The 14,333-nt window shown below is 41.5% G+C and overlaps 1 protein-coding gene and 1 long non-coding RNA gene across 4 annotated transcripts in view; one reads left to right on the top strand and one right to left on the bottom strand.

Moving 5' to 3' along the window:
• The window catches only part of LOC120537970 (hippocampus abundant transcript 1 protein), a 42,701-nt gene extending 35,549 nt beyond the window's left edge, over positions 1–7,152 (bottom strand). For 2 of the 3 annotated variants that reach the window (XM_039767283.1, XM_039767280.1), the window contains exon 1: positions 6,912–7,152. In XM_039767283.1, coding sequence (XP_039623217.1) covers positions 6,912–6,992 — 81 coding nt within the window. In that variant the 5' untranslated portion in view covers positions 6,993–7,152. Of the gene's footprint in view, positions 1–485; positions 574–6,911 lie in introns of those variants that run through there. The other variant, XM_039767281.1, reaches the window with a different exon arrangement.
• A 113-nt stretch (positions 7,153–7,265) lies between these two features.
• Positions 7,266–12,401, top strand: LOC120537971. Its single transcript, XR_005635423.1, has 3 exons — positions 7,266–7,351; positions 12,199–12,242; positions 12,333–12,401. It is a non-coding gene; the product is annotated as an uncharacterized LOC120537971 (long non-coding RNA).
• Positions 12,402–14,333: the final 1,932 nt, after the last annotated feature.

Below are 14,333 nucleotides of genomic sequence, written 5' to 3'. Positions count from 1 at the left end.
TCGTAACAACCAACGATTTATACAGGAAAATAATGCTATTAACAAGGTTGCTCAAACATTTGCATCCCACTGTATATGTTATATGCATTTTCATGGCGCTCTTATTCCATTTTAAACGTTAATAAATTCGGTATCTTTAATGTTTAAAGGTGACTTTCTCCTGTGTGCAACTTATGATGGCTCTCCTAAAGTAGCAGCCTGGCTAACAAAGACATCAAGTTTATCCAGCACGATTCCACTTTAAAAGTCGCCTCCCGTGTTTGTCTTACACGTATCATTGGACCCTCCATTGGGTTGCTGAGAATCTGAACTCATCCCGGCCACAAGATAAAGCAAGTAAGATTCCCCGGTTCAAGCGCCTAAGCGGCAGTTCGTACCGTGCACCGCAACCTGTAGAACGGAGAGGCGCTCGCGCGGGTACAGGAGCCGAGACGTTCACCTCTACGAGCAGAGCCGACGCGAGATACCCGCCGTTAAGTACTCACCCAGCAAATCTTCATTGGAAAATATCATCAAACGTGCTAACCGAAATCGAAGGGTAAAGAGATTTTCTGCAAAATGCCGTAAGCCGGAGATCGCCAGCACAAAGAGACGTGTGCCGATCTCGGCACAACAAAGGGCAGGCGGGCGGCACGGGGACCGTTGTTATGCTAATAAGGTGACATCTGGACTTTTTAAAGTCCGGCTGCACTTCTTTTACGAGACCTGATAGAATGAGAAGTGGTCGAAACGAGTTCATGAGGTTCCAAAGCTGGAAAGGGAAACATGGATTATTAGATTAAAAAAAGTTTCCATTGCGAGCAGGAGTAAAGACAAATTCGAAAATGAACGGGCAATGTGAGGGGGGAGTTTGGAATGCGCGTGTGTACTTCTCGTTCCCCTTTTCAAAACGTACTCATTAACGAAGGAAATTACCTTGAAACGACACAGGAGGAAGTGGGCGCAGTCTGTCGAGATCAAAGAACAGAACGCTGGAAGCAGGAGGCGCCTGGGTTTGAACTTCTGCTCAATGTTAAACTGCCAAAAACTACTCAGTCTTTATTTTATAACACGACTAGATCATTCTTTCAAGTGTTGAAATACAGAATTACAACCTTTTGACCAGTAAGTAATTCCACACAGGAATTCACCTCAGACCACAGGGCTCCTTAACAGCAGACCAGCCACCTTACAAACGTGCTTACTCTGAGCAGGGCCTTGGGAAAGCTGGAGCCTAACTGAGCAAGGATGAGGAACAATCCCTGGACAGGGCACCAGTCCATTACAGGGTGAGCACTAGCAAACAACACGCTGGGGTCAATTTAGCAATGCCAGTTGAGCTAACTTGCAGGTCTTGTGACCAATCACTGTCCTGTCCAGACCAGCCAGAAGGCAGACAACTAGGACGTTGTCAAGTCTGCCGTGTGTCTGAATAAAAGGTTCAAAACTGTCACTTCAAGTGACAGAATAAAAGTCTCTTTGCCCAGTTCTCTCCTGCCTGTCTTTTTTGAACAACTCAAAAAAAAAAGAAAAAACGTGACAGTCTCTGGACTGTGGGAGGAATGCAGAGCTGCTGGAGGAAACCCATGCAGACAAGTGGTGAACATGCAAACTCCACACAAGGAACATCCAGGAGGCAAAAAACCAAGGTCTCCTTACTGTGAGGTAGCAGTGCTACAACTGAGCCACCATGCTCCCCAACAGCAGACCAGTAATATTCTAATCATACTTCCAGAAGCATTTCCAGACTTCTAATCCGGAGGATATGCTGTACAAAACTAGCGTAGGAGGTATGGTGTTTAGCTACAGGGCAGCCAAATTCCTGAAAGGGTTATCAACCAATGACTCATTATTTACCAGAAGGCAACTTACTTAGGTTTTATATTTACTTTTATTTTTTGTATATACTAATCACATTTGGACCACCAGTCCACAAAGAAAGATGGCACAAAACACAGCACACCAGGGCACTCCATCAAGGTTGCTGCAATGTCCTTCATTGCCATCTGATGTTGCTGCAGCTCTTTACTTGAGCTTATCTTGACAGACATGCTGTATGCTGGCATGGCCTTTCTTTTCTTGTCAGTCATGGTGTGTGGCCCCACTCCTGCTCGTCATGTGAAGGACCCAAAACCAAATAATATGGCAGAGTAAGCTCGCACTGCCATTTCTTTGACTTTCTGTTGTGAATGGGTGACATGGCTTGTGCAATGTGCTTCACTGTCAGCAGAGCTCCCTGCAGCTCTTTTCCTGTCTGCAATGCCACCTGCATGCATCACTGTTCACTTCCTGTCAGCCACGGAACATGGCCGCTAGCGATGAGAAAGACCTGAAGCTCAATTACATGGCAGAGGCAGGCTGTAACTCCAGTTTATGGATTGTGTTACACGTGTCATGGCAGAAGCTGTCGATTTGAGACCAAGATCAAGGTTCAAGGACCAGTGGGTGCTGTTTCACATTTATGTTGTACTGTATTTCTTTTTTCATTTTGGATTGATAATGTAACTTGATCAGAATTAAAGTAATTCAAATTAACTTTGCTGCTCACTAAACTAGGTAATTACTTCTTTAAATAATAGTACTAGTAGTAATACCATGAAATGTACAAAGTACAGTGAATTTTTTCATTAATTGTCTGGTGATGGACTTCTTTAACTTTCCATCTGTCACACTACTGGTTCTGGTCTGCAAGAAGTATGCAAATTAGAATGTCTCTGTACAGTGTATGACAACGAACTTGAGCAGGAACATAAAGACTGATTGAATCTGGAAACGGCAATGATAGTACCTTATGATTGTGCTACAACAAAAACAAACCTTCCAAAGTGGTCTTTGAAAATAAATGGCTGAAGTTTTATGTATTCAGAAATGCAGTCATTCCTATGTAAACAGTAGAAGTGCCCAGCTCATCTGTTTCTGCAAGCCAAAACTTTAAAGTGCATCCTGCAGTAACTGTCTACAAACCAAACCTATCCATTGTCAGATATGTAACACATGACTGTGTCCTTAGGCAATCAGACAGTAGATCTTTTATTTTGCTGCCCAATACTTTTGCACAGATTACTGCATGAGCATACACCCCCCATTTAATCCAATCCTTTTACATGCAGAGTCGGAGCCTGTCCACGCAACTCTGAGCAGAAGGCAGGAAACATCCCTGGGCATGGCACTAAGCACTAATCTGTTGCGGGGTCCACTCACACCCATACCGACTTAGTGGCAGTAATTTAGTCTCCTGTTAACATAACACACACATTCTATTGGATGCAGAGAGAGGCTCATGCACACAAGGATAATAAAATGTTGCACCTATGAGGCTATGCTAACCATTGTGCGACACAGTGCCTGTTATGGAAATGTGTAAAGTGTTCCAGATGCACTTCAACATGTAAGCCATTTGTGAGGCGTTTTATATGTCTTTGATAATTATTGTAACAATCATGACCGACCATTGCTGTGTTTCTCTTCTCTTTTCCCTAGTGTTTGGTATCACTTCCATTTTGATCAAGTTATCCTTCCTGACCACAAAAGGAAGCAGCAGAACAGAACTGACATGTCATAAATAATGACATTTGTTCCACCAAAACCACTGATATTAGCCATACACATAGGGTAGGTCAATGGAGATACTAGGCAGCCACTTTGCTGGCAAGAGTTAGGTTTCCTTATAACTGTGACATGAAATTGATTTTTTTTTAATTCCTTCACTATTTGCTGGCTCTAACCCTAATCTCAACCCTCAGCACATTCCTACTTTACCACAGAAAGCTTTTTTTAAAAAAAAAATACACATATTACATTGTGTTTCTTTATTTAATTGTACTGCACTATATAAAATATATTTAAAAAAATAATTTTTTTTTTTGGGTACCCTACTTTCCTCCTATGCCGCAAAGTGTGTTAGCAAACTAGCCACCTGTACTCACTTTGGGACCAACACACACAGATCACTTTTGAGTGTTCATTTACACCCCTCTCATATGGGGAGAATATTCAAACTGCATTCAAATAGCCAGTGGCTGGTCCCAGGATTCAAACTAATCCTCCTTGAGCGGTGAGGGAACAGCACTAACCACTGCACTGCCCTACTTGGTTTGCTGGAAACTTAAATTGATTTGCTATTATTAAGTGCAGGTGTGTGCGATTATGCCTCAAAATAAACCAACAGGCTTGTACCTAATACAAGAGGCTAAGAGGCACAGACTCTTCCAGTGTTAAAATTAAATTAGGCAAATTCAGTAATACGATGCATTAAATACATATGCCATTATTATTATCAAAGACCCTTACAATGTAAATGAAATTTCCATTTTTTTCAATCAACCACACTGGGTAGTAGAAGATTTGCCCATTTACTGCCTGAGACCACTTTCTCCTGTGCAGGGTTACACCAAGCTAAAAGTCTACACCAGTAGATAGATTGATAGATAAGATACTTTATCAATTCCAAGGGGAAATTCACAGTAGCAGTGGGCACAAGGTGGAAATGCCAAACAATCCTATGACATACTCACTGAGCAACATATTAGGAACATTCGTACACCTGCTTATCCATGCAACTATCTAATCAGCCAATCAAGTGGCTGCAGCACAATACGTAACATCACACAGATACAGGTTAGGAGCTTCACTTAATGTTCACATCAAACACCAGAATGTGGGAAAAATGCAATATCACTGAATTCAACCCTGGCATGACTGCTGGTGCCGTGCCAGATGGGCTGCTTCGAGGATTTCTGTAACTGCATAACATAAATGCTTAACAAGCATAACAACAGTATCTAGAGTTTACTCAAAAATGGTACAAAAACATTCAGTGAATTTTGCAGGCAGAAACACCATGTTAATGAGTGAGGAAAATGGTCAGATTGGTTCAAGCTGGCAGAAGGGGTACAGTAACACAGATAATCAATCACTCTGGACAACTGTGTTGAGCAGGAAAGTATCTCAAAATGCATAACACATCAAACCTTGAGGCTTAGGAGTTACAACAGCAAAAGACCACGTCAAGTTCTACTCCTGTAAGGCAAGAAAAGAAAGCAGTGTGCAGTGTGAACAGGCTCACCAAAACCTGACAGTTGAAGACTGGGGGGAAAAAATAAACATAGCCCAGTCTGACAAACCTTGATTTTTACTGTGGCACACCGATTGCACAGACAGAATCTGGTGCAGAGAATGAATCCATGCATCCAACCTGTCTTGTGTCAAACATCCAGGCTGCTTGTGGTAATGTAGCGGTATGATGAATGTCTCATTGGCACAATTTGGGCCCATTGATACCAATCAATCATTGCTTAAATGCCACGGCCTACTTGAATATTGTTGCTGACCACGTGCATCACTTCATGGCCACAATTTACCCATCTTATAATGGCTAATTCCTGCATGTTTAGTGCACCATGTCACAAACCGTTAAGTCCCGTCAAACTGATTTCATGGACATGACAATGAGCTCAGTGTTCGTCTGTGGCCTTCCCAATCACTGGATCCAAAACCAATTTAACACCGTTTGAAATGTGACAGGGCGGGAGTTTGTCAGTATGAATGTGTAGCTGACAAATTTACAGAAATTGCATAATGCAGTCCTGTCAATATGGACCAGAATATCAAAAGGAATGTTCCTGACATCTTGTGGAATGGCAGGCTGTTTTAAGAGCAAAATGAGGCCCTACCTATCCAGTATTAGGTTGGTGGTCCTAAGAATTTGCTCAGTGAGTTTACATACACAAAAGTAATATGTTCATTCCTACCAGTGCAATTTTGAGCCAAGAATTACATGCACATTTTGGATGGGTAACACAAGCAGTCAAATACTGATAAGACATTTCACAAAAGTACATGTGGTCAATTTTCTCACAAGATGAAAGCGATAACAGAGCTATTCCTCAAATGAGTGCTTCCGGGAAGTAACTTGCTCGTTGCATGTAATGTATTGCTCTACTCATATAATAATTATTTCTTACATGGCAATGCTTTGGTAAGAAATGTATTGCCATGGTTTCAAATTTGAATTTCTACAGTTAACTAATTGATGAACTCGGTCTTAGGGGGAATCAAGACTTTTAAAGAGCTGCATATCAACACACTGCTATAATGAATTTCCCTCTTGGGATTAATAAAGTATCTATCTATCTATCTAATGTGGGGTGATCATTATGACTCCAAGTCCTTGAAGAATAGAAGTATTAATGGCTTCTTTTGAAAGACCATCTATCTACCTGCCTGTGAGGTATGGGTCAGCCACTCATTCTAAACTTGTGTCACCGACTTCCTGAATTTCACTCAACTATTCATGAGTGACAAGCATCCACCCACTGTCCTTTAATAATGCAGAGCTATTGTGGGTCTTTAAGGTGACGACCGCAGCAGTTCTTCACGCCTACAGGTTATGGAGTATTTAGTCTTCCGGACTGACGGATGTGCTCAGTCTAACTCAAAATCAATGTTAAGACTCGTGGGTTAGAAATCACATTTATTTTTTGTTATGCACAGCCTTTTCTACACTAAATGACGATTTCCTTCTTGAACGTTACAAATGAGTCTTGCCAGCTCCTTTTTTCTGACTTGTGCTGAGCACCCCGATTTAAGGAACGGCGGTTTAATACTCCACGAGGGCCAAACAAGTAAAACGAGTACTGTTTACAATGAAGGATGTTGTTTTGCTAGCTAATTATATAGCTGTAACTTTTGTTTATGATGAGTATCTGCTTGGAGTTGTCCCTGAATAAACTGCACCACTCCACAGTGGATGGTGAACCTCCGGTCCCGGGGGGAAAAAAAGACTACCTGACAGCGGTGCGATGGCTTGTACTTTTCCGCACAACTGAGGAGGAGCAGCAGCCGCTGCAGTATGGGCCTCTGCTGTGTAGGGCTGTCAGCCAGTCGCAGACGTGCGTTCATACGCCACAGGCCGGACTCCGCTCTTTACTCACCGTGCCCCCGTCCTTGATGACGATCTTCTTGGCCAGCAGCACGCTACGGTTCGGCCGCTTTTTCTTCTTGCCTTGGGTCATATTTCCATCATAAGTGTTTCCTTATGTTTCTTTTTCCCTTCCGCTAATTAAAAAAAAAGCAAAAAGTAAAACCAAGACGCTAAGGTATGAAAAAGAAACCAGAAACGCTCACTTTCATCCCCCCAGAATATTGGCCGGCTACGCGCCGATCATCTCAGCGCCGCCATCTTCCTCGACTCCGCCCGCGTTCCGTGACGTCACATCGCACGATTCGGAGGCGGAGCTTCTCTGCACGTGCTCGGGCCGCTGTTTGGGCACGTGTCTTGGAAAGGTGCAGCCGAGGAGAAGAGGGCGGGCCGGTGGAGCGTCGTCGACTTGGTGATTGCCGGCGTTTGGGCTCTACGAAGAGAATGTGGCAGGTGAGTGACTACGGGGCTGAAAGGACAGCGTCCGTTAAGGTTTGCCAGAGAGGACAAAATGGACAAGACAGGACAGCATCTTAGTTCAGATAGAACAGGCGAATTTATGGGAAGCTGTGAGCGTGACCACAGACTGGTGCGTACTCCTTGGGAAGAGACTCGATGCGGATTGCCCCCATTGCTTTCAAAAAGTGGGCCAGGCCATTTCGAAATGGTCTTTGAACCGCAACAGCGAATCTCGAGATTAGAATTACTGAATTGGGAGCATAAACTAATTTAATTTTATACCGTATGGATACTTACTCTATTTGAAGTTTTACATAAATTGGCCGTCTAACATAGAGAGGGAGGAATGGCTGTAACTTAATACATAAAAACACTTGTCTTAATGCAGCTTCACGATGCCAGCCGCCAACGCTTCTGCCCTCCGTTAATAGATCCCGATTTCTTCAAGTATTTAAAGAATTAATGTTTTGAGATACTTCTATTTCAAGTAGTCTGAATTTCATTTGAAGATGTCTTAAGTGATTTTAAGCTATCTTCAAAGGACAATGTTGTACATTTTGCGATATATGAAATGCATTTCCGGATATCTCAAATGCAACTCAAGGTACAATATCTTGAAATAAGTTCCTGTGCGTTTTGAGAAAAGCTGAAACACATTTCGAGATACTCCTAGAATACATCCGCAGGCCATTGGGATATCTATAGTGCATTTTCAAGTATCTCAGGATAACTTTCTGCGCAAGTCCATTATCAGATATTTTAAACGTTCAGTTCTAATGTTCTGTTATAAATGGTGGTTCATCATTTTTCATTTTTTGCTAAAAAAGGTACCGACTACATTAGCTTTAAAATATGGCATCGTCCCTTGCTTTGTATCTTTGCTTAAAAGTGTTACGTTAATGCATACATACATTTCTGGAACCCACTTTTTCCATCTGACACCAGGGATATATCCAATGCAGCAAAGGATATAAGGGATGTCGCAGGCCTAAATGCCTGCCCATCGCAGAGCCGAATTAGAAAACCCAAGAAGACACAGCTAGAATGTACAACTTTAGAGTTGTGTTGCCCTAAAAACACTATATAAAACCAACTGATCAGTACTGTTTATTGATTTTTAAGCTGTAAGTTATGAGTGCTGTTTAGAATAATGCTTGATTAATCAGTTCATTTTATTTTAGTTGTCTTTGATCACTTCTGTGGACTCATTGTCAAAGACTTGTTTTAAACTTTGATTGTCTTGATACATTTGCTGGAGCCAGTAGAATAGGCATTGGCCATAACAAAAGGAAGGAAAGAAGTGCTATGTGTAGTATACACTCACCTAAAGGATTATTAGGACCACCATACTAATACGGTGTTTGACCCCCTTTCGCCTTCAGAACTGCCTTAATTCTACGTGGCATTGATTCAACAAGGTGCTGAAAGCATTCTTTACAAATGTTGGCCCATATTGATAGGATAGCATCTTGCAGTTGATGGAGATTTGTAGTATGCATATCCAGGGCACGAAGCTCCCGTTCCACCACATCCCAAAGATGCTCTATTGGGTTGAGATCTGGTGACTGTGGGGGCCATTTTAGTACAGTGAACTCATTGTCATGTTCAAGAAACCAATTTGAAATGATTCGAGCTTTGTGACATGGTGCATTATCCTGCTGGAAGTAGCCATCAGAGGATGGGTACATGATGGTCATGAAGGGATAGACATGGTCAGAAACAATGCTCAGGTAGCCCGTGGCATTTAAACGATGCCTAATTGGCACTAAGGAGCCTAAAGTGTGCCAAGAAAACATCCCCCACACCATTACAGCACCACCACCAGCCTGCACAGTGGTAACAAGGCATGATGGATCCATGTTCTGATTCTGTTTACTCTACCATTTGAATGTCTCAACAGAAATCGAGACTCATCAGACCAGGCGACATTTTTCCAGTCTTCAACTGTCCAATTTTGGTGAGCTTGTGCAAATTGTAGCCTCTTTTTCCTATTTGTAGTGGAGATGAGTGGTACCCGGTGGGGTCTTCTGCTGTTGTAGCCCATCCGCCTCAAGGTTGTGCGTGTTGTGGCTTCACAAATGCTTTGCTGCATACCTCGGTTGTAACGAGTGGTTATTTCAGTCAAAGTTGCTCTTCTATCAGCTTGAATCAGTCGGCCCATTCATTCTCCTCTGACCTCTAGCATCAACAAGGCATTTTCGCCCACAGGACAGCCGCATGCTGGATGTTTTTCCCTTTTCACACCATTCTTTGTAAACCCTAGAAATGGTTGTGCGTGAAAATCCCAGTAACTGAGCAGATTGTGAAATACTCAGACCGGCCCGTCTGGCACCAACAACCATGCCACGCTCCAAATTGCTTAAATCACCTTTCTTTGCCATTCTGACATTCAGTTTGGAGTTCAGGAGATTGTCTTGACCAGGACCACACCCCTAAATGCATTGAAGCCATGTGATTGGTTGATTAGATAATTGCATTAATGAGAAATTGAACAGGTGTTCCTAATAATCCTTTAGGTGAGTGTATATGCTATAATATTGACATGAAAGGCACAATATGTTTAAAAATGTACACGTAAATCACCCATTTCTCTTGTGCTTCTTAATTCAATGCAAGGTGGCAGAGGGCTGGGGCTGAGTCAGGTTCAAGCCTAGGTCCAGTCTCCTTTCCTTCATAAGATTCACTCACATACTTTCTCTGTGTCCCTCACAGAGAGCCATGTTAGAGTTTTCGGTTAACATTAACGCCATTACCAGTTTTTGAGATGCATACGGTACATTCTTAAATCAGCTTAGTTAAGTTCAGGGCAACATGGGGCCAAAGCCTGTCCTGACTGCACCGAACTCAGGACATTAATCAGTATTGGTATAGGGCACACTTGCACTTATTTACACTGGAAGATATATATATAGTTGCTAGTTAACCCATCTGGGACATCTTTAGGGATGTGGAAGAAAAAAACTCTGACAGACATGGAGCAAATGTACAAACTACATATAGACAAGAACTAGCCATGGCGTTTAGACCCAGAATGGTGGATCCCTGAGGCTGTTGCACTAACCACCGTGCCACTATGCTTCCCTTAATCTTTGGAATGTACTGTAGAACGAGAAGCCAGGAGATAATCAGACCTCCGTTTACACTGCGATACTTAAATTGATCACAAGAGGGTGCTGTTCAACAGTTATTAAAGCACTTTTTTTCTCTGCTGTGTACTTCTGTACTTTGCTTTTGTTGATATCTGTGTCGGGGTTATTAGATGAGCAATGGTTGAAGTATTTGTGCAAATTTGTGTGTGTACAGCATTTGTCATAAAATTAGTGTTTACTTGGCACATTGTCAGAGCTTTACTCAATAGCCTATGTTTTTGTTTTTCTGTTAAAACTTGCAGGAGATCTGTATATTAGTGTGTGCATATTATTAGTAGTCTGTGTGTATATTAGTAGTAGTAGCAGCAGTAGTAGTATTTTTTTGCATCGTTTTATAATTCTTGTCATAAAGGTCCTAGTGCACTCTAGCAAAGGAAATGTCAATAAGAGCAAATTACACCAATGCAAATGAAGCTTCTCCTCGGCAGCAGTTTGCAGTCCCGGTGTGCTTCTGTCTGGGACAGGTCATGCCCTCCTGCTCACCTTTTAAGGGTAAGACACAGAGGCGTAATGGTCTCTGTCCTGGGTATTGACTCCTTGGTGTGTCTGGAAGTCTAAACCAAGCTAGGCTGTAAAGGCCAATCTCTGCAAAATGGACAGACATAGTTCCTTTGGGGTCTGTAGACATTCAAGATGGAGAGGTTATCCCATCAGGCAGGACCATTGGGATACAAGCTCCTTATTTTATTTGTTTCTTCTTGTAAAATTATTTTGTTTTGTCAATTCTCCCACAGTGTTTGGTGTAATGTTTGAACCTGTGATATTATCACATAATATTTTTCACAGAGGTGGCCCATTCACCCTCAGAACAGGCTGAATTTGTGGGCTAAACTCATTGGCATCAAGATGTCAAAAGAACGGTGGCTCAAACTGACAATATCGTGCCCCATAATTGTTGACTTCCTTACTTTTGTCCCACGGAAGCTTGATAGGATTGAGAGTAGGTAGTTTCCTAACCCTGTGATGTGGAGCCTTAAACTGCTGCCATGAAAAGATCCATTCTTTTGAAATTCAGACATTGATTTACTCATACTGAAGGATCCAACATGTGTCACTCAAATCCCAATCGAACACCATTGCAACCCCATCATCAGCAAGCATTGTGGATAACTGGCAGTAAAGATCCATGGACTTGTGGTCTCCTTGCTATTCCTATACTTACGTTTTGAGCTGAATTGCCATCCTTTTCTTCACTTGTCTAAGTAAACTTGTCCAGTAGCTAACACATGCTTCTTATTAGAGTGACGCCCCAAACTAACAAAAGGAATGACTGAGTTTTACAGCCCAGCAAGGCACTGTATTCACATACACATAGAGAGGCTAACTGAAGAACCTCCTCTGACCTTACTACTGCTTTGTGACATTTGCTCATATAATCTGTTTTTTTTTTTTCTGTTTGGCAGGCCATGTGGTTTTTGTCAGTCGTCTTCTCTGACTTATTGTATGTCCATGTGCAAGTCACTTCACCTGCTTGTGCTGCACCCGTAAAATTATAAATCACGGTAGTATTAAGTGGCTGTAGTTGCAATGATGTTCCACACAAGCAGAGGTTTGAAGTTCAGTCGTGTCCCAGCTTCTTGGCTATAGGTTTTCTCTTAACCAGTTTCACAATCAGTGAGTCATTTCTTTACCTTTAATTGGCCTCATTATGTAATTATTTGAATTATTTTCTTTCTCTTATTTTACATTTAGAAGTGTGCAATAATGTGAAATTCACAGTTACAAGAAATTACAAGGTATTCATTTTTTTTTCCTTAGCTTTACATGCATGCATTTTATTAATTGTCTTTTTAATCCACTTTTTCCTGTGCATTGTGATCTTTTAGCTGTATCTGAATACTGATTATGAGTGGAGAAGACACCAGCATAAAGAACACTGAATGCTAAAGTGCAGCAGCTACTTCTTCAGTTGTGTGCTTATCTTATATATAAACGTCTACATGTGGAAGTGTGTGTGTCTGTCTGTCTGTCTGTCTGTCTGTCCTGCCCAGAAGTGAGAGGTGGAGTTGGGGTAAGGGCTCCACCTCTGAGGAAACAAACTCGCTTAGCTGCTAATACAGAAGCGAGGTGAGCACATCGGCAAAACAAAACCTCCTAGGACAGTGCTTCTCAAACTCCGTCGTGGAGCCGCACTGTGGCTGCAGATATTTGTTCCAACCAGATTCAAAATCGGTGATAAAACCTGATAACACTGAACTCACTTAATTAGCTGGTATTTTCTTTTGGTATGGCCGTTCCTAGCCATTCTAGTGTTGGGCTGTGTGGGGGAGGCGCCCCGGTTGCTTAATTTTTGGAGTTTAAATTATTAGACTGACCTACCACCAACCACTAATACTAACCTTAAAGTTAGCAGGGGTGGATCATAGTTGCTTATAGGTCCCTAATGTTAATGTCTTCTTTGGGTGCCTAATGTTAAAAATGAAAATCCGATTTGCGTCAGGATATTAAAAAAAAGATACTTGTGTACTAAATGGATGGCTAGTACCCTTTACTATCTTATTCTATATTCAGAAAAGCCCAGCAGCATGATTTTTAGATTTGCAAGACACTTAGAAATATTTCTCCTTTTGCTATATATTTAAATGCTTAACTCTCTTTTGCTGATTTCGTTCGATTTTGCCCTTTCTCTGTGCAGTTTTCCCCCTTTGTTGTATCTTATTAATGACAATTAAAAACGAGCAGAGCAAACAACACTGAATAATCAATGGCTGCAACTACTTTAGCGTCAGACCCACTAATTAGTAAATTATGGATCGATTAATCAATTAGAAAACCTGGAAAAGTAGAATGAAAATCAAGATGTATTTTGTTCTTTTTAACAATATTTATTTAATTATATGTGTGTGTATGTATATGTATGTAATATTATGTAATTTTTTTTTACCAAATTTTAGTTTTCTAATTTCTATATTGTTCCCAAAACACTGAAATTGGGAAATAACAGCTCACTTAATTAGGCCAGCAGTCCAATTAAAAACAGAAGCTGGTTGGAACAAAAACCTGCAGCCACAGGGGGACCCCTGGGCCGAGTTTGGGAAGCACTGTCCTAGCAGAGAGACGCCCGAATTAGTTCTTTTCAATTACCTGACATCTCTACATTTCAATTTTTTTTTCTGACGATTTCAATAGTTTCTAGGAACCCCTGCTTTTTACAGCACGGGCTTGCACAGCTAGTTTGCAAATAATGGCTTAAATAACAAGGACATTAAAAAAGAATAAGATATTAAAAAGTAAGACTAAAAGCATCTTAACACAAATAGTTGAACATAACCAGCTTATTATTTTCGGATAGACTTAGAAACTGGGAAAGAAGAGCTTGCTTAGTTAATGAAGAAGTCCAGTTAAAAGAAGAAATTGTGTTGGAATGAAAGCCTGCATCCATGATAGGTGGGTCCCAATGCTGAACAAGAAAGCCACTGCATTACATAAAGTAGCCATTACACAACAGGCTATTTGTTTGTTGTTTGTGTGCATTTTTTTTTTCTTTTTTAAAGAACCTCTTATCTCCCTCCCAGGATATCATTGTGAATATGTAAAAATGGCCAGACTGTCAGAGAACATCTTTGGCTTAGCTTAAAACCATCCCAAAGCAGTCAGCAGGAGGTGACCTTTTGGTTCCCATTTAAAGGCAGTTACCAGTAAGTTCTTTCTTCCCTTATGGCAGAAGAAGAACCTAAGGAGCGTTCCAGTAGGGTGCAGATTGAAGAGGCCCGGGAATGTGGTAGTTTGAAAAATGGCAGTAAGGTTATCTATTTATTTATTTTCTAAAGTATTGCTCTTCCAGCAGAGGGTAAATGGCAAGGCAGAACATAACATGAGCACGACAC

This window comes from Polypterus senegalus, chromosome 10, assembly GCF_016835505.1.
Source record: "Polypterus senegalus isolate Bchr_013 chromosome 10, ASM1683550v1, whole genome shotgun sequence".
Classification (NCBI taxonomy): domain Eukaryota; kingdom Metazoa; phylum Chordata; class Cladistia; order Polypteriformes; family Polypteridae; genus Polypterus; species Polypterus senegalus.
The sequence above is the reverse complement of the archived record's forward strand: the minus strand, read 5'-3'. Positions and strand labels throughout refer to the sequence as shown.